At 42.8% G+C, this 20,387-nt stretch overlaps 1 protein-coding gene across 1 annotated transcript in view; it reads right to left on the reverse strand.

Annotated features, from left to right (window-relative positions):
• The window catches only part of MDGA2 (MAM domain containing glycosylphosphatidylinositol anchor 2), a 384,757-nt gene that overhangs the window by 179,960 nt on the left and 184,410 nt on the right, over positions 1–20,387 (reverse strand). Inside the window, exons 5-6 of the mRNA XM_026849164.1 lie at positions 6,222–6,418; positions 2,397–2,529 (exon numbers count right to left, since the gene is read on the reverse strand). Coding sequence (XP_026704965.1) covers positions 2,397–2,529; positions 6,222–6,418 — 330 coding nt within the window. The remainder of the gene's footprint in view (positions 1–2,396; positions 2,530–6,221; positions 6,419–20,387) is intronic.

Below are 20,387 nucleotides of genomic sequence, written 5' to 3' on the forward strand. Positions count from 1 at the left end.
TCCTGGATTACTCTGGATTTACAATTTATATAACTTCTATCAAGATACACCAGGTGAAGTTCTACCAAAGGATTTCTGTGTCAGATGAAGTCATACCAAAAGAGAAAATTTTGTCTCAGTCATCAACACATCAGTCGTTGTCTTTAATGAGTTGTTGCAGTAATCACTTTACATATTTAATCTTGACCTTGGTGATGGTTGCGAAACGAGTTCTTCATGAGAAAGTATGAATCCTTGAAATTTTCAGGCTCGTTTACTTTGGAAACTACTCCAGAAGAGCAATTCTTCCAAAGTAAAACGACTTTTGTAAGGTGGGAATAATTAATTCTTTTTGCAAAATGAGATCACAATCACCCATCCTCGGTTTGGAATAGCGATGCCATTTGATGTTCCCCTATTACTGTAACACAAACTTCTGTTCTGGATGAGGTCTAACATGGACGGAGACTGTTCCGGCTCCAACAGCAAAATCATCTCTCTGAGAAATGGGAGCGGAAACAACTTTCATACTCTGCTCTCATGGATGAAGAAGGTGGATGAGTTACTACTGGTGCTGAGAGGAACCTTGCACCTCCCCATGGCAGACGCGCTTTCATGCCTCTTCTGGTGTGAAACCAGAGCAGCTAATGAGGGGAAAACCTCTCATTACAATATTTTTTTTTTCCTAGCAAAATAAATGAAAGATCAAATTAAGGGCTTCCAAATAATTTTGCCAGATACCTTCGGGGCTGACTGTAACTCCCGACTGCCAGCAGCAGCTCTAAAGCTGAGCTGTGAATTTGCTTTGCAGTGGGTTGTGTGCAGAAATGGTACATACCACAGAGTTCTGAAATCTCTGCTGTCAGCTCAGAAATTTAGAAAAAGCTGAAGGCAACTCCTTGGAATAGAGTCATGAGGACAGAAATAATGTGAAATGTGCAAGTGCAAATAAAATTCATAGTTCATCTTAGAGGCACTCAGCATGTTAATGCCTCAGCTCTTTCATTCATTTGCTACCACTTCTCCGTGCCCTGAGGCATTCGCTCTTAAGGCATACAGCAACAAAAATCTAACCTCGAGCCACAATATTTTCTGCAGAACTGTTCTCCAGAAAACACTTTTCTGAAATTTCTAATTGTTTAAATATCTAAGCTGAGGAATTTTACTCTTTGGCATCAAGTTTATAAACCATTTCCTACACATCTTCGGGGGATCCTGGACACAGGACCTTTGGCAGAGTTAAAACCTGAAATTTTCGTCCTCCTGGAAACCAGCATTCCCAATTGCACTCAACCACTGGCACAAGGCTCTTGAGGTACGCAGCAGCGATACAGCCACAAAGAGAGGGTGATGTACAACTGGCTGCTTGCTCGGCCAGGGACAAGCCCAAAGAAAAGAGCAAATGCACAAGAAATTGTGTCTCCAGAACATGGAGACAGCTTGGTCAGAGACTATAGTTAAATACGCAGTTATCCTCCTGCAAAGCATTTCAATGCAACTGCTTGAATATTTTCATTTGAACCAAACAAGTCTGAAAGCATTTTTTTTTTTTAATCAATGTAAAAAAATCAGCTTAAATCAATGCAAGAATATATCAAATCAGATATGTAAAAACATTTAAATCAATGTAAGAATATAAAAATAGTTTTCCTAAAATTTGTTGACCAGAAAGTATTAGCTTTCAACAAAGCAGTGAGAGAATTGAGTATTTTTTTTTATTCTGTGCCCAGCTTTGAATGACATGCCCCTTCCTCTTACCTTGCTGCAGTATCTTCGTTGAAGTCTCTCCATAACCATGAACGTCCCCCATACTGGAGGAAAGTGTAAATCCCAATAATAAAATCCAGAGAGCAATAAATCATAGAATCATAGAACAGGTTGTGTGGGAAGAGACCTTAAAGACTATCTAGTTCCAACTCCCTGCCCCAGGCAGGGCCACCTTCCCCCAGCCCAGGTTGCCCAAAGCCCCGTCCAACCTGGCCTTGAACCCTTCCAGGGAGGGGGCAGCCACAGCTTCTCTGGGCAGCCTGTGCCAGGGCCTCACCCCCCTCACAGGGAGGAATTTCTTCCTTATATCTCATCTAAATCTCCCCTCTGTCAGTTTAAAACCGTCACCTCTTGTCCTATCCCTACACTCCCTGATCAAGAGTCCCTCCCCGCTTTTCCTGTTGCCCCTTTCAGTCCTGGAAGGAAGCAATAAATTGAGTAAATAGCAGTGAATCAAAACTCTTCTTTAAATCTTAACTTTGTTCAGAAAAAAAGAAAACACCTGAAAACGGGTTCTCCAACTCGCTCCTGAATAGCTCCTACCACTCTGTGGCTGCATGCAGTCACCTATGTTTATGCAAGAGAACAAAAAACACAAAAGACCACGGGGACATCAAAGGACCCGGGAGGGTCGGTGCTGGAGGTCCCACCTGTTTTATTAGAGAGTCGGAAGGACACCATCTTGTCAGGGATGCTGCAGACATTCCTCACCGAGGCGATGCAGCTGTAGTTAGCGTAGTCCTGAGGTCGGAGGTTCTTCAGCTTCAGGATCTTTGTTTCTCCCTGCACGTGCAAGAGAGAGTGTTAGGAAAGCACCGATGCAGAGGAACAAGCAGGGATGCAGGAAACACTGAGAATGGCTTTCAGGAGCAAAGAGGAGGATGCAGAGGTGGCTAACTAGAAGCTGATATTGAAGCGGTCAAGAAAATGTATTTATTTAATTACCTGAAAGAATGACAGCTGGCATCACTTAAAACTGTAGCCCCACTTATATACTAAAGGTAAAAGAAAAGAGAGCAGCAAGGGGGAAATTGGTTTGACAGAGTCTTTCAAGTTGCATTATTTGGGATAATATATCTTAGGGTACCAGCCTATGTGATGAAAAAAAAATCACAAGCTACAGAAATCCTGCTGTTTTCCTTTGAAAATGAGCTGCTGATGGGTTTTATTTTTAGCCAGCAGTGTAAATGATGGAGCAGGGACCTGAACGGGCTGTGTAATGAAAGAGTTCCTTCAGACACAATCAAGAGGAAACTGAAAAAGATGAGATTTCCACTCTGGTGCTACGTGAACTGGCACCGCAGAACCAGAAACTCAGGAGAAACGGTAAGTTGCTGAAATATGCAGGTAAAATCTTACGGTACTGCTAGAAACAAGAGTAACAAAAAGCCAAAAGACAAAATCCCGACCACGCAGAGATGTCATGGGACAGAGCAGGGAGACTGGAAGCACAGGGAGCACAGCAAAGCACGTCGGGGTGTCAGGCATGAGGATGCGACAGCATAGAGGGCTGTGAAAACACCAGATGAATCTTTCCGTATCAATACCTGCACGTTATTCACTGTAGCATTAAAATAACAAACTTCCACGGGCTCTCAATCTCCTCCTCCAACTGCCCGCTTTCGTCTTTGACTGCATTTAGAGCGATAAGCTAAAAACGTGTTCTACTTAGACAAGGCTAAGGCAGAATGCCAGCCCAGGGAGGCAGACACCCCGAACGGGCTCACAAAGCATCAAAAGAGAAAACTTTGGAAAATGTTCATTATCACGTGTCCTGTTAAAGCTGAACAACTGTTAATACTATCACAGCTCAAGCAATATAGTTAGGGGTTTTTTTTTAACATTATTTGAACCAACAGCCCAAGCCTATGTAAGAAAAAAAATATAGTCGTTTGTGAAAAAGCATGTACAGAACTAGCCAAAAAAAAAAAAAAAAAAAAAAAAAAAAAGATATAGCTAGCCAGAGAAGAAAGGAAACAGCTGTTGAGCTCAAGCTTGGTAGATTTTTGAGTATTGGAACTGAAATTATACGATTAAAATTAAGCACATGCTGAATTCGTGTTTGCAAAACCAAGTCTTTGAAAGGCTGTTCCTAAAGATAAAGATCCTACTTTAAGAAGAGTTTATCTGGTCTAGGGAAGGGCCTGGCCCAGGTTAGTAGGAACACGACCACCAAAGTCAACCGAGTTCTGGAAACACGGAGCAGCTGCATCTCATCAATTCATTCCTTAGCTGTGGACTCCAAGCTGACCTTGCAGGCTGAACTCACGCTGGTATTCTGGATCATGGCCCCAGATTGCAGAGATTTATAAAAACGTATATATTTTCTTCATTGGTTTGGATAATTAGTCTAATTATGCCTAATTGCGTAATTATTGTAAATACAGCAAATTTAATCTCATACTCAGGCTGTGCAATTACAATGAGCAACGAGGATGATGCAAACTCTTGGGAAAATATTCTGCACCGAGATTTTGGGTTTGAAAAGTTCGGGATTTCAAACACTTCCACAGATGAGAATGTGTATGTTCAATTTTATTTTTTTTTTCCCCCCCTTAAGGCAGCTAAATTAAGTAGCTGACATTACCTGACTCACAAAACCAAAACAAAACCAAAAAAAAAAACCCCAAACCAACCAAATCTGTTCAAAGTTCAAGAATCTATTTGTATACGCCCAGTTTTCCAGGTGCCTTCTATGATTTAATAAAACAAGAAAACCACCGGAAAGAAAAACTAGTCCTTTTTTTTGGGTACGATGCCTTAGAAAATTTAATTGTGTAACTACTTGTTTTCCTTCACATTTAATTGAATTTTCAGATTGATAATTCACCTTCAAGGCAATCAGAAAAAAAACGCCACTCAAATCCGTATCCCTCGATGAGGTCAAACACCCTCTATCCCTCTTCACACCAGTTCTCACTGGTTGTTACCACATCACGAGCTGAACACCAATCATGCAGAGGTGTGCAGTAGACGTTTATGACTCTTGAACCTTTAATTACGTCTTTTCCTCTTATAAACATATATCAGATCTTGTAGACACGCTGACAAGATACACTAAGTCAACCTGACCTCCAATAATCGTAAAAAGGTTATGGATAAGCTTTCGCTATCAACATGACAATCTGATTTATTCATTAATTCAGCCCGGACAGAGGCTCTGGGAAGAACGTTCCTAGTAACCTAGAAATATTTATTATTATTTTTTAACATTGAATCTAATTTCATGTGACACATTTTATTAGATATGCTCTTATTAGATGATAGGGAAAGTAATCATCAGCATTTCCATATGAAAATATAAACCAAAAAGTCCCACATCAAGGGAGTCTCACACTTTTTAATTAAAACATTAAAAAACTCCCGTTTACACACTTGAGGCCGAGGAAACAAGCCGCAGATTTGCTAAACTGGGTCCGTACATGTTAAATTAAAAATAATCTCATCACATTTAGGAGACCAATAACCTGACTATGTAATCTAATTCTCATCTCTGCAAGGTTCCAGGCTACATGTTTCTCGGTAAAATACCAAGCCACTGTAGTAATATAAAGCTGTCAAGTACAATAAAAAGAAAAAATGAAGGTGCTCTCAAATCATTAGCTGAAAATTATTTATGGAAGTTGCAGGTTGCTTTCTGCTATGAAGACCAAATTACCAGGCAGTTTTCACCTCCATCTTTACTCGTTATTGCTTGAGACTTTCCAAAACAATTTTTCAATTTTTTTCTCCTTTTTTTTTTTCCCCTCTTCTTTTTGCAAACACCATCACACGCTTTCGTCCACAGACAATAGGATACGCCACCTCTTTTATTCTAAGACCGTGCAAATGTGCTAACAATAAATTAATCTGATCTAATCTGACAGACTCTTGATGGCCCGGTCTGCCTTCGTGGCTGTGAGAGTAGAAAGACTTAAAAAAGCACTTATTTTCATTTTTGCTGCCTCATCTTTTAACTGTGTAATTCTGGAACAAAACCTGATATTCAAGGAAGTGAAAGGCAGAATAAAATATATATTTAAAAAAAAGCCCAAAACCCAAAACACAACAACAACAACAAAAAACCCAAACAAGACAGGGAGTTTAGCTTTCCTGGAAAGCTTTTTAGGCTGCAACTTCTGTGCAGAATCGCTTTGCATTGCATTGGAAAAGATTAGGAAAGAGCAGTCAAATCTGAGGTTTGGGCTTGCAGCGCCCAAGCAAGAAAGACTTAAAAGGGGCTCCTGCAGTTAGAACTCACTGTGCATCTTCCCATCATTTACTATTTCATAATTTGATCAAAAAAAAAGAGATATATTTTATATTAGGGAGGCCTATCCTAACACACGGATGCATTTGTGCCGGGATGTAGTTATCTGGAGGGCACCCACTTACCCAATCACAAACCCAACTGGGATACACGGGCAGATCCAGTTATAAAGAATCTGCTACGAGGAGCCTAAAAGGAAGGAAAAATCCTTTATTTTCATTCCTACCTGGGTAAAGAAGGGCTCATAGATCTCCACTCCTTTATCAGAGCCTTGCAGCAGTACCTCTTGGCCGCGTCGCCAGCTGTACCGAACAGGCGGGTTGGAGTTGGCGACGCACCTGAGAAACACCGTTCTCTCATAGTAAAACTGCTCTTTTGCCTCCCCGATGCTCTGGTGGACCGTTACTATTGGATCGTCCAAATCTGGGAAGACAGAAAGAACAACCGAGGTAAAGTCAGGCTGGAGGTGACTCTGCGATGGTTCTGCGACGGGGTCCTTCTACACAGGCCAACGGCAAATGGGAGGCAATACAGCTCTACAAGCCGCAGATGCACGCTTTAGGACTTTTTCAGCAGAATTTACAGTCGTTTCCATTTGCACAGCACCTAGCACAACTGGATCTGCATTCACAACTCAGGCTTTTGGATATAACAACAGACACGCTATCACCTATGATATCGTCAGTCAAATTTCTGTTACGTTTCCACTAATACTTAGGTTTCATCTGGTTTTCATCTTTACTACTTGTTTCTTATGCATGATTTTAATTTAAACGTCTCTTAGACAAAATAGTTTATAAAGCTTAGGAAATAAATAGACAGACTAATTTGCATCCTAATGGTAGGATCCACTAGAACATAGAACTTGTGCATGCAGCTGTTTTCCTTTAAAGCAGCAATTTAATACAGTAATTTAATGCATATTCCCTTCTTTTAGTTACACGCATTTAACTTCAAGCAGGTAAATTCATCACAGGCTTTAGAACACACTTCTCTTGATTAAAATACAGATATCATATAATTACTCCCAGTGCATCAGCTCAAAGAAAATTAGATCCCCACAACAGAATTCACTCATATAGGGAAAAAAAAATAACGATAGCCCTTGGAAAGAGAGTACAGCTAATTAATTAATTTGGGCTTTGTTCCATCAGGAACAAGTAATATCTGTTTGCAGGGTGTTACTATTGTTTATCACGAGCTTTCTCTGAAGGCGCAATTACATCGAAGAATGGAAAAAAAAATAAAAAAAGAAACCAAACAAGAAAAGCAATGGCTAGTTTTACTAATTACTAGTTAAAAAACACTCCACCTCCAAATGACGTGGTAAGTAACCCTCTGGTGAGCTTTAGGGAGAAGCTATGCTGCCCGGAGAGCTGGCAGCCAAGGGGAAGTTGCTTCTCTAAATCTAATCCCTACATGTCCAAGACACGTCCAGGTTTGCCTCCGACAGTCGCAATACAGGCACCGATGCTGTTACCCACAGAGAGTACAAACAATTTGCCTAACTTTACCTCTACCAGCCCGGTCTGCCGGCACACCGCAACACCGCGTTTCCATGTGCAACTCAGCGCCCACTGAACTAATTTCAAACCCTCACCAGCAGCTCTTCTTCCCCAAACCGAAACATACGCAATGCTTTAGGTAGCGCTTAATTTACTCCTCCGCAAATTTAACCCTATTTTTGCAAAGTCTTGTGTGACCAACTACCCAAATGTCAATTCATCGGATTTAAGGCGAAACGCAGAATGAGAACGTAGAGTCCTGCTCAAAGGCACCCGCACCCTTGAGTCCCTTCTCAAAGGTGTTGAAAACAAGGACTGTTGTTTTGGGGAAGCATCACACGTCCTTTCCCCAAGAGCCAGACGTACACCGCTGTAACCACCATGATCTATTGTGCAAGATGGTCCATCAGCACGGTAGTTCCTAAAAAACTGGGGGGGATTTAATAGTTTTATCAACTAGAGGTGAGGCAGAGGCACATGGCATCACTAACGGAAGTCCATCATTAACAATCTGAATAGATTAACATGTTTCAGACGTCCACACTGAAAAGCAGCCTGCGCTTTAAAATCATTCTTTAGATGCTTACGTTTTGATTTGCATAACAAGAATAAAGCTTGAGAGTCTCTTGATTAATTAGAAACAAAACATGTTCCAAAATTTGGAATAATTCAAGCAATAATACGTGGTAATAGTGCACAGATTTTAGGTAAATGTTACCTTTATTCTACTCCACAAAACATTTAATTTAATATCACAGAAACAAATTACGAAACTGTTGCTCCAAATTAGGATGGCATTTTCTAATGAGAATTCATTTTTGTTTTAAAGGTTATTTTAAATCACAGTAGCATTTGAAAAGGGATGAGATTGCTGAAACGTTATGTCTTCTACTCATGCAATAGAAAATAAAAAGGAGGAAATTAGCTTGCTTCAATTTCTAGGCCAAAACACCTGTTCCCTATATTTTGATGAACAACAGAACGTTTCACACACGAACGCTTTCCCGTGTCTATTATTAAAGCACATCCCTTAGACCACAAACAAGGATCACTAACAGCCAAGAACCAGCAACACCGAGTCCGGGGACTGCTCCTGCAGTCTCTCACCCTTCCATGAAGGAGCATCGCCCTAGGTGAAATACCCAAGAAGTTCAAGTCTTGACTCAGCTTCGTTTGTATGAAATTAATCAAGACTAGACAGGCTAAATTACTTAAAGCCTAAAAACAGGACTTAAGGCAAGGCCTGCCAGTGTAAGGTGGCAATCAACACCCTGACAGAAGGACTGGCCAGAAGCTTTGCAGAAGAGGCCTTGGAGGTCCTGCTAGAGAAGCTGAAGAGGAGGTGGCTGACTACATCCCAGGCTGCAACAGCACGTCCAGAGAAATGATCCACCCCCTCCACCCTGCACCTCAGAACGCATCCCGAGCACCTTGGCCATCCACGTATTGAGTGCAGAGGAGACCACCATGATGATCAGAGAAGCAGAAGCTGGGGACCTGGGTTGGGCCAGCCTGGAGAAGAAAAGATGAAGGGGTGATCTAATCTCTTGTCTTCGACTGACTGCTGGGAAGTTACAGAGAAGATGAAGGCAAACTCTTAGACGAGCAGAACAAAACGTGAGCCAATGGGTATCAGTTGTACCAAGAGGAAACTCCTCAGGGAAAACAAATTCCCCGTGCAATGTGACAGGTGCCCAGAGAGGCTGCAGGATGCCATCCTCAGAGACTTTCAAACGCTTGACTGGACACAGCCCTGAGCAACCTAACCTAAGCATGAAGTTGGCCCTGGTTTGAGCAGGTTGCACAAGAGGCCCTTTCCAACCTAAATGACTCCACGACAACACGAGCTGTGACGCCATCGCGGGCTACCTGCTCTCTCGCAACAGGTCCAGGCTGGGTGTGTGCTCACCCCCTCCAACACCGGTACCCCTCGACCACAGGGAGATGCAGACCCCCTCCTTCCTCATGGTGCTGTATGCTGACAGGGGATGGATTTTGAGAAGAGCGTAAGGAAACCTCAAAGAAATTTAAGGGAACGCAAACGTGGCAAGCCCTCTGCCAAAGCATTTCATAACGGTCAATTAATAGAAAATTCACACCGCAGAACTTAACTGATTTTTTTCCATCGGCAGTGCTGGAAAGATCTCAACAGCTGCATCAAAGCGAAAGAAGCAGCACTAATAGGAGACAAAATAATGCTTGCAATTGTTGTGAGATTTCACAGAACACTCAACTGCCTGCCCCGCTGCTGGGCAGGGTTAGATAAATGTTTTACGGGATTGTTATGTAAGACTGTATTTTGCTCAGGCAGTTGCAAACACAATACAAAGTGTGCTTTTTCTATAATACTGCCAAGGTATTCTGCAGAGCGTTTACAATGGAGGCATGCAACTGCCGAACCCGTTGCCTTTAGACAGGCGATTTTAAAGTCACCTAACCTTGGTGGCATCAATGCTCACTCGTCAAAGCTCTCCAGAACTCCAGTTTCAGTGGCTAATTTAACTTACTAACTGATACTCAAATTTCCAAATAGACTTAAAAAAAAACAACAAACCCAACCAAAAAAACTCAAACAACTATTTAAATCTCTGTGCGTATGTGTATCTGTGGGTGTTTGTTCCCTAAAAGCACTGGAATAGTCAGAGCCTCAGCAGTCTGGGAGGGAAGTTATGGACTTCAGGTATTGCCCAGCAGTTAACCGGGGAAGAGGGAACATGACTGAAGAGACAAAGAGATCTTACTGCCATGGAGAAAGATTTAGCATAAGGAAACTCAGCTAGATGAATTGTTGAAGTACTTTACAAGAAAAAAAAAAAAAAAAAAAGAATTTTCATTTTGGGTTAATCGAATAATGAAGAGTTAACCGACTAATCATTCTTTAAATTAAACTGAAGTCACGGGTGTTGCTATGTAGTTAAAGTCTATTAATCAAAATGAAAATAATTACAGAAGTATGTTTTCCACAGAGGTTTATGCCACCATTAGGTTCAATTTTTCAGTCTTTAATTTTTGAATTGAACCAAACAGTTTCCAAAACCCAGATGGCACAGGCATGCTAAACACTGCACTGGAAGAATTCCCTTTGCGCATCCCTGAGCCCTCAGAAAACAGAGAGGCCAGTACATAAGCCGTTCAAAACAAGTCTAATCTAAACGCACTGTGAATTGCGTCACGTCGGTCAGAGATGTTGGTGTGGAAGGTGCGCAGAATTGCGGCAGATGCTATTAATCTCCTCTCTGTGCTGAATTGCAAAGTACCGGAGGCATCGCGCTGTCTGTCAGTAGGAAACACAGACCATCTCCCGCGACCCTCACCTGAGCTCCAGAGGAGCTTCACCTACCCAAACAGGAGAGCAGGATCACAGACTACATTTGCTATATCATCTTTCTTCAGCTGCTGGGACTGCACAGCTTGCTGATTTCATTTGTTAATTAGCTGCCTTTGTCTTCAGATGTTCAAAGCAAGTGATGCTTGGAAGTCAGGATAATAATAAAACACGCATCTGGTAAACTGATTGAAACTGCTTCATCAAGACACCCAGAGAGGAGACAGCAGTGACGCATATATTTAGACTGCCTAACTCATAAGTTATTCTTAAATATAAAAATACATGTTTTTTCATGCTGTTTTCCTTACTATAGCCCCCTGGACCTAGCACAAGCTATCAATTATGTAGGTTTGAAGTGCTTTGTGGTACCGTACGATATAAAGCAGTTACACACGGTTCAGAAAGCGCGCAAAAATTCAACAAATACATATTTCTTGCATACCTATGGAAGGGATAATGAGCCGTCTTGCGTGCCGTCCGTTAGCACATGCAGCGTGGAGACGCAAGAGCTCCAAAGAAGCTGGAAACAGGGGAGCCAAGTTACCTGGAGCTCCACATAAGATTTTTTTTTCCCTCTACAGCCCTTTAAAAGAGATTTATTATGCATCTGCAGTGCTGTGCTGCATGTGCAGTACAGATCCAGCAGTAGAAAGCCAGCATCGTTTACAAGGCCAGATCCTAAAAGAAAGCAAGCCTTTCTTCCTTGCTCCCACAAGACTAAGAGCGTGACCCTGGGAGACCCCCGATGAGCTTATATTGATTTCCAATACCATTTTGGGGAAGATCAAAGACACGCTAGAAGGCTGCTAACACGGTCAAACACAGAAGGACAAACAGAATGACCCGAGTAGTCAACAACACCCCGCGCAGCTTGAGACCATTTCTGCCTGCCATGGTTTACAAAGGCTTGGAGTCTATCAGCAAAGAATCCACGAGGAGAAACGTAATCAACACGCGGTGATGGCTTTACGGATTAAACGTTTGCTTTATTCTTTTGATGAAGTCATAAATATACCTGATTGAAACCCGCATAAACCACACCCCATGGATGAATGGTTCGTACCAGCATGTCCTACTGCCACAGGGAGGATGGCACAGGGCGCACAGCCCTGCAAGAGGGCAACAATAGTTTTGTTTATCCAAAGATACCAAACTCACCCAATTCTCATTATTTATGAAACAAAATTAGCACTGGCATATATACACCGGTGCTGAGGATTTTGCCTTCACAGCACAAACAGCAGAAAAAAAAAAAAAAAAAAAAAAAAAGCCACACACTACAGTGCTGAACTCCTACACACCTGCGCATGCGCATACACGAATAAAGATCAGTGTTTTTTCCAAATAACGAAGAGTCGGGTGCTCACACAGAACGATACACATCTACGAACTCATAATAGAGGTTAACAGCGCAAGACTGTACCCTGGCACGGGCTGAGAGAGACACCAGCAAAGTCCTCTCATCAGAGTGCTGAAATAGATGGGGCTGCTGGGATCGCTGTGTGCAGTAAGAGCACAGATAGAATTTACTTTCATATATAGAACGGATGACCTGAGCACAGGACCCTAATCTGCTGCCAGCCATTGTTAAGCAACGTTTAAGAAATTAAAGGGCAAAGGAAAGAGCAACAGAAAAGTACTTATGCGCTAGAGAAAGTACTTGTGACTTCATCTGGCAGTGAAATATGTAAAGAGCAAGATGCAAAAAAAAAAAAAAAAAAAAGAGAAGATTGAACGGTAACTTTATTATAGCATGTAAGCACCTCATGGTGGGAAAGCAGCAGGTACAAGAGAGTTCTTTTCGTCTACCAGTAATATATACAAGTGACAATAGCTGGGAACTGAAGGAAACCCAATTCGGTATGGGAAAGAACCAGACTTATTTTTTTCTGAAGATAAAGCAGTTGAAGAGAGAACAGACTACCTGGGCATATAGAGGATTCCTCACCTGTTCAAACCAACGCCAGATGTTTTTGTAGTGAAATACAAATTATTGTGTTAAATGTAAAAACAGCTACAAAAGAAAAAAAAAAAAGTCAGATTCAGCTGTAAGATTAAAAAGGTGAAACTAGATGGATGTCATGGTCAATTCTAACATTAAATTATACGAAAAAATGTAATTAAAGAGAGAGATGATTACAGAATCCCAGATCGTTATTATTAAATCAAGTACACTCGAATCAAGAAATTACATTATTTAAACCACCTTTCCATTCCACTTGTATTAGACTACACTGGAGTGTCAGCACACTTTGGTTTCCCAGCCTGCCAGACGTGGCTGTGAATAACGCTGACGAACGGCGACTACCCACAAACAGAGCATGCGAGAGGCAAGAGCTAAAGCCTCTCTGATAACGCAGGGCTTGGAAAGACCGCGACGTAGCACGCCAGCAGTTACAAAAGTGCTCGTAATGCACAATTCTGCTAGAGGATTTTCACTTTCCAGTGATTTATCTTCCTTTTATGAACTAAGATTCAGCTAAAAGCATACAGGAGTTGGACAGTCTTCAAGAAACACAATTTCTTAACCCAATATATAAAATTGCTTGAGGAGGAATTCTGCAATAACTGCCCTGTTATTATTCTTGTTATTTAAACAGGTAACCTTGTTTTTATAATTTTCTCTGTACCTAGAAAGACACAGAAGATTCCATGATTACTATGAGGACAGGCTGGGAGAGTTGGAGGGTTCAGCTGGAGGAGAGAAGGCTGCGGGGAGACCTTAGAGCGGCCCCCCAGGGCTGAAAGGGGCTGCGGGAAAGCGGGGAGGGACTCTGGATCAGGAGGGTGGGATAGGATGAGGAGTGATGGGTTTAAACTGACAGAGGAGAGATTTAGATGAGATGTAAGGAAGAAATTCCTCCCTGTGAGGGGGGTGAGGCCCTGGCACAGGCTGTCCAGAGCAGCTGTGGCTGCCCCCTCCCTGGAAGGGTTCAAGGCCAGGTTGGACGGGGCTTTGGGCAACCTGGGCTGGGGGAAGGTGGCCCTGCCCAGGGCAGGGGGTGGCACTGGGTGGGCTTTAAGGTCCCGTCCAACCCAAACCATTCCGTGATTCTGAACAAAGGATTTACCAACCCAGCCAGAAGAAACAGGCACTAATAGGTCAGGCAACCTGACCTGCATGACTGACACGTTACTAGGAATAACTGCAACAAATAAGACTTTTTAACGTGATAAACAAGTAATTATTGGTTGAATAATCACAAACCTACTTAATGCTTGCTCCTTTACTTTTTAAAGAAAAGAACCTTAATTTCATTGAAGTAATGAACATCAACCTGGGATTAGAAGGACTAGTTTCAGACCACATCCATCTCCGTTTAACGGCTTTTGTAGAATTCTTCCAGAGACAACCCACAAAGTTTAATTCCCTGTTAACAACCACATTCTGAATATATCGAGTGCAAACAGCCGTGCCTTGGAGAACAGGTGCTCCTGATAACACTCCACTGCTCTCTTACTGCCTTCTTCAGGACTTCGTATGTTCTAAAATGAGCACAAAGATATTTTATTTCATTAAAAAAAAAAAAAAAAAAAAAATCACGACAGTCCACACATAAAATAAAAAGTGCCAGGTTTCCTTACCCTCACCCTGTATATGTTCTGCTCTTCCAAGATTCACATTTATTTTCCAGCTTTAAACTCTTTACCATTAAAAATGTCAGTACAGAAATCTCACCAGTGCTCTGCATACTTTCTCACAATCTCTACTCTTAAAGATGACCATATTTTTTCCAAGTTTCACTTGAACGGAATACAAAATATGCATTTTAGAGGGAGAGAAATCAAAAGAAAGCCAGGACTAGACGAAATAAATAATGCTGAGTGGATGATGAAAAAAAGAAGGGCATGTAAGAATCTCCTTGGAGGCAAATGAAGATGACAAATCAAACAAAACTACAGCAAAGAGAAAGAGGAAAACGAATCTGCCCAGAATATTTAGTGCCCACACCTGAACCCAGGCAAGTGAAGTTTTTCTGCTGACTTGAAGGAAATCCCCCAGCCAGTGCATTTCAGGAGCACAGGCAAAAATCCCATCCACCTCAGAAGAGACCCTCAGGAGGTCACTTAGTCCACATCTTGCTTCCCTGAATACAGATGATGCCCATCGATTCTGCACCATCAGCAAAAATTCATCCCAAAATATTATTATAGCATGTAAATGCAGTCGAATCCCAAAGAGCAGCTAAGATTTGCTTCCTTAGATAATTGCATTTGGCTGCCCATCTGCCAAACCCCCCTTTTCCCAAAACCTTCTGAGCTTTTTAGCTTCTTTTAGTCAAATTTCAAATGGGGATTGAGATCCCAAAGATAATTAACCTCCAGCACATTATATAAAATCGGTGTATGCACGTGGGGAGAGACGGGCACTGGAGCGTGGCTCAGATCAGCTGAGAGGAAACGCTGCCCGGTGAGCTCACCGTGCCAGCCAGCACCCTGGCCTCGGGCACCCATGGGTGCCCTCCACAGAGCTACCAGAGAGTCTACGGGGAACAGCAAGTCTCACAGAGTCACTCAGGTTGGAGAAGACCTTTCGGATCAGCGAGTCCAACCCTCAGCCCGACTCTACAAAGTTCTCCCCTACCCCGCATCCCCCCACAGCTCATCCCAACGGCCCTGAAACCCCCCCAGGGATGGGGACTCCCCCCTCCCTGGGCAGCCTGTTCCACTCTCGGACCAGTCTTGCTGGGAAAATTTTATTATGTCCAGTCTGAACCTCTCCTGTTGCAGTTTAAAGCCGTTCCCTCTTGTTCTATCGTCTCTTAAGAAGACAGAAGGGAGCTGGAGGCATGGGGAGGAAAGACAGAAATCTGTAAGATTTATTAATTCTGTTACTCTATACAAATTTATAACCATTTATATGTATATTTCTGCAGATGGAGGATGTTGAGCTGTTTGGTTCGATGTCTTCTGCAGTCTCCTGGTAGCCCTGCACATGCTGGCCCCCAGGACTGAGCCTTCCTCTGCACCTTTTGCTCCGTAAATCAAGGAAATTAAGTGAAGGAGCGCATTCATTCCTGGTTATAACGAGACAACCCACACTACATTTCCTCAGAACAGCAGCAAAACTTCACCTTCCGGAGGAGCAGCCAGCAAAGCAAACCATATGCCAGGGAAGTTTTCAGATAGATAAGAGTTGCCAGAAGGGGAATACTTCCAGTTCACAACAGCAAATTTTAAAGGCACCGTAAACTCGGTGCTTTATATAATCTAGGCCTATTTCTATTACGGCTCAAATCAGATTCCTACAAGCAGACTGAATTTTCAAGCCATTAATATGGTCTATTTTTCCACTCGAGGGATATTTACAGCATCAATTATCTTGAACCTCATCTTACACGTACTCATCTCAGACTGATCTAACTACAGCTATTATCATGTGTTAGAGACAGCTTTAATTTAGAAAAGAAATAGCATAAAAGGCATTCAAATAACCTTAGAGCACTCTTACTAGATTTTTTTTTTTTTTCCCAAGGAAGAAAATAAAATCTGCATACACAGCCAGGTAACACTATGGAATTAATACTCCGTAATTAATTGTGAGCTTTTTTTCTTTAGCTAAAAATATACTGATGTCAGGAGTATTATATTGAACAAATTCTGCGAGGTACTTCCTCAGCAGCTATTCAGGGCTAATTAAACATCATTGAAATGAGTTTAACATGAAAATAACAATCTTCCTTGGTTGATCCTAATAGAAATTTTTACATTTCCATTCATGCATGCCTGCATATGTCAGCTTCACCTCTGAATCATCACGAGCAAGGTTGTCAAGATGTGTGAGTTATTTTAGGGGTTACTATACAAGACCTATGTCTTCGGATATAGAAAGAGAAGTAGCAAGGTGGGCGGGTGTGCTGTGGCAGCTCTCGCTCCTCCTGACCAGCACCATTCCTCCGATTCCTTGTTTCTGTCTACTTCTATCTTTTAATCTCTTTTCTCACACAAACTGTGTCTGTCAGGGTCCTGTGTTAATACATCCCCTAGCATCACAGTTGCAGCACCATCAGTGTATTATTCTCATGACAATATTAACCCATAGTTGACAGAATCACGTGTACGTATTTTAACCTAATGGAAAAATAGTCCTGCTTCTGACTCTTTTTTAAAAACTGTCTCCTTTCAGAGCATCCCTAATCCAGTCAAACCTGTAGCAGAACTGCAGACAGATGATTGGAACTCGGTGCCAGCAGCGAGGGCACTGCAGCCACAGCCAAACCCCGAGCATCCCTCCCCAGCTGGATGACACCGGGGGACAGCCCAGGTCCAGGTCTCTCCCCTGTGCTCAGCCTCTGAGTCACACTCCTAATGACAACAGATCGCAAATGCAAGGCAGGCAGAGCAGGAGTCTTCCTCTGTTCCCAAACAACAAGAAATTGGAGTTTGCAAGAGCGGTGCGTTTGAGTCAGCGTGTCCAGAGGAGACACTGGAAGGGGAAATATCTCTGCATCTCGGCTGTGATGGGTTCCCAGACACACCTCTGTGCCTTTGCGTGCTCATGCCTGGCACAGGGGATGGATGGCTTCTTCCACAGGGCTCCTACCCCGAAGCAAAGCACAGGCTTTCCCACCCGCCCTGATGCAGAAGCATCATCTGATGAGAGGTGACAGTGCAATCACACCTCCCCTAGCCCCAAACTCCACAAAACAGCCCCAAAACAAAGAGGCGAGTACAAGCTATGGCAAGGCACAGTCAACAAACCAAGAAAGCACTCACCAGCTTAAGCTACGTTGCTGTATTTTCAGCCTCCAGTGATGATTTTTTTTTTTTTTCCTAAACTGAGTTTAATTTAGCTAAATTACGCAACGGCAAACACAGACTAGCACAGTCTGGATCAGGTGAGGCCAGTTCTCATCAGTGCTGATGCACACGCAGGGGACCAGGAGTCCGACAAGGCGAGCACAGGCTGGAGCAGTCGGCACCTCCACAGGCGGTCACAGGGGGTTCGGTGGATGCTGGGGCACAAACTGATTTGGAGCAAATGAATCCTAACCATGTCACATGCTTTTAAATCAGCAAACAAGCTAATATTACTTTTACCAGCCTGCTTCCAATTCTGCACTCAGATGAATGCCCAGGGCTCCTGGGGAGTTCGGTCGGCGCAGTGCCTGGCTCTCAAGCTCCCGTTTCCATCTCCAATGAAGCAGAGGCTCCCCTCATCCCCAAAAACCTTGAGGGCTTTGAGCCTGTCACTCTCACATGGAATAAGCACTCCTGCTTCAGCTGCCAAATCAAACAGGAGTCTTTATTTATAACCACAGCAGCAATTTTTTTTTTCTTTGTTTTTTACACAACTCCCTGTATCAGTTGGATCCTCCACAAGCTAAGGACTGAACCACTAACACAGGCCTACTGACTTCGTCATTATATTTTGATAACACTATAAGATTTTTTTTTATTTTTTTTTTTGACCAGGAAGGCATCGTAGGGCGTTGCTTACTCTCTGAGGGGGAGCTTGACAGGCTGCAAACCCACAACAGCACTTGGATCCCTGCTAAATCCCCAAATCAGCTCGTGTTCCTGGGAAGGGACGTGGAGAAGCATCACTCCTGACACAGCCTCGCTCTGCTCTTGGTAAGGGGGTGCCACCTGTGACAGACAGTGACCAGAGGGGAGCAGCAGCAATGCTGCCAATCCCCGCAGAGGCTGTCACTGGTTGGGAGATACTTTCGAGCTGTGGGTTGGTTTTTTTTTTCCCTTCTTACCAACCTCACCGAGGTTCTCACATTTCATTAACGCTCAGGCCACGACTGTGGGGCAGAGGGATGGCTCCTCCCGCTCGAAGCTGGCCTGCAGTCTTGTCTCTGTGACGTGAAAATTCAACAACTGCAAAATATTGAGCCCCAAAGCACCTCTAAACCCCATCTCCTCCAGGGATGGTGGAGCACAGCCACTTTGCTCTTCCAGCCACATTCTACCACGCTCGGAGCTGCTCCTGCTGGCTGCCCATGGATCTTCCAGAAACAAAAAAATCATTGACCCACCTTGTAACGGGTTTTTTTTGGTGAGGTTTGTTTGAATTTCCATAAACAATGGGCACTGGTCCTACACTTACCAACCCACACAAATAAATAGCCCGGGATAAACTTTTTTTTTTTTCCCCCTGTCTCCAGAAAATAACATGTGCCAGGAACACACTGGGATGCAATCAGACTGATGAAAAATGTTAATATGAGAGTTTGAGAGCCTTTCTGTGGGACCAGAGGCTCGACCTTGCATTTGTTTTATACTTGGCTTGCTTTTATTGAAATTGCAGTAATTTTACTAGAATTTTCTAATGGTTTTGAATGTCTGTTCTTACTGCTGGTTTGTGCTTTCTGTGTCTTCCTGATACCCATCACTCTGTAAGAAACAAGCACACACACTAAAGTAACCTTTTAGAACTCCACATAACCAGCGACCCTGTGTTTTAGTGATATTTTCAGGACTACAGATTCAAAAAATGCTGCACATTTATTGTCGAGATCAGTGGTCAAGTCATATCAGAGACTTCTTGTAAGTGAAGAGATTGCAAATGAAAGCACGGTAGAGCAAGTCCTGGACTACAGACAAGTTGTGTGGTGTAAAAAGTCAACAGACAAACTGTGCTTGACAGATGCAGGTCACATCACTTAGCGCCGAAATAACGGTGGAAAGCACCGAAATACCGCAGCAGTCACACAGGGTGGGAAGAATCTCCACTTTTTTTCAGGAAATACGCGCATAAGTATCCCAAAGTGATGCCGTGGTCAGCAGTCTTGCAGTTATCCCATGGGTGTTTAAGCTAATGACAAAAATCACAACTTCATTGCTTCATCCCTGGGTGACAGCAGTATTATAAAAAAAGCTATAGGGAAGGGGAGGAAGAGGCTTTGGATCTCAGCTGTTCTGTCACTGACCAAGAGTTTAACAGACTGCAAAAAGTGCAGTGTAGATCTTGTAGAGCTTACAGGACAGGCTAAGACTCACCTGAAGAATAAAAAATGCTCTAAAATCAAGATAACGCTTTCTTTAAAAAAAAAATAAATCAAGATATTTGCTACACTGTTCAATGCTTCAGTTATGATCTGCAAAGAGAAAAAAAAACAACAAACATATAAAGGATCCTTCCCTTGCACTCAGATTCATTTGCCTGGACATACCAGAATTTAAATCTAAAGTTGCAGAAGAAAAGGAAAACGAGCAGGAAGGTTCCTGCTGTGCAATTTGAACCCATGGCAGCAGCTGAGGCTCAGTCAATCACAGCACTCACCACTTCCCTACGAGCTTTTGGAAGGGATTTTTGGGGGATGATCTTACCAAACTAATACCGGTCAAAGAGAAATTCTCCTTTGAGCTCTTCAGTTGCTCTCTACAGACCTTCTGGCATTTTTCTCATGACGACTCCAGAATTTCACAGGCAGACTACATTAGCTGGTTCTTTGTTATGAGACTGCCACGAAACATGTAAAGTCCCAGGGGAATGGACACACGTAAAGCAAATTAGGCCACAGAATAAAGAATTAAAGAACATAATCCAATCAGTATGCACCTAGGACCTTATTCTGAGATATTTGACTGCTTTACTGGAAGTAGGTTG

The sequence above is a fragment of the Athene cunicularia genome, assembly GCF_003259725.1.
Source record: "Athene cunicularia isolate RWA chromosome 5 unlocalized genomic scaffold, athCun1 chr5_part1, whole genome shotgun sequence".
NCBI classification, from domain to species: Eukaryota; Metazoa; Chordata; class Aves; order Strigiformes; family Strigidae; genus Athene; species Athene cunicularia.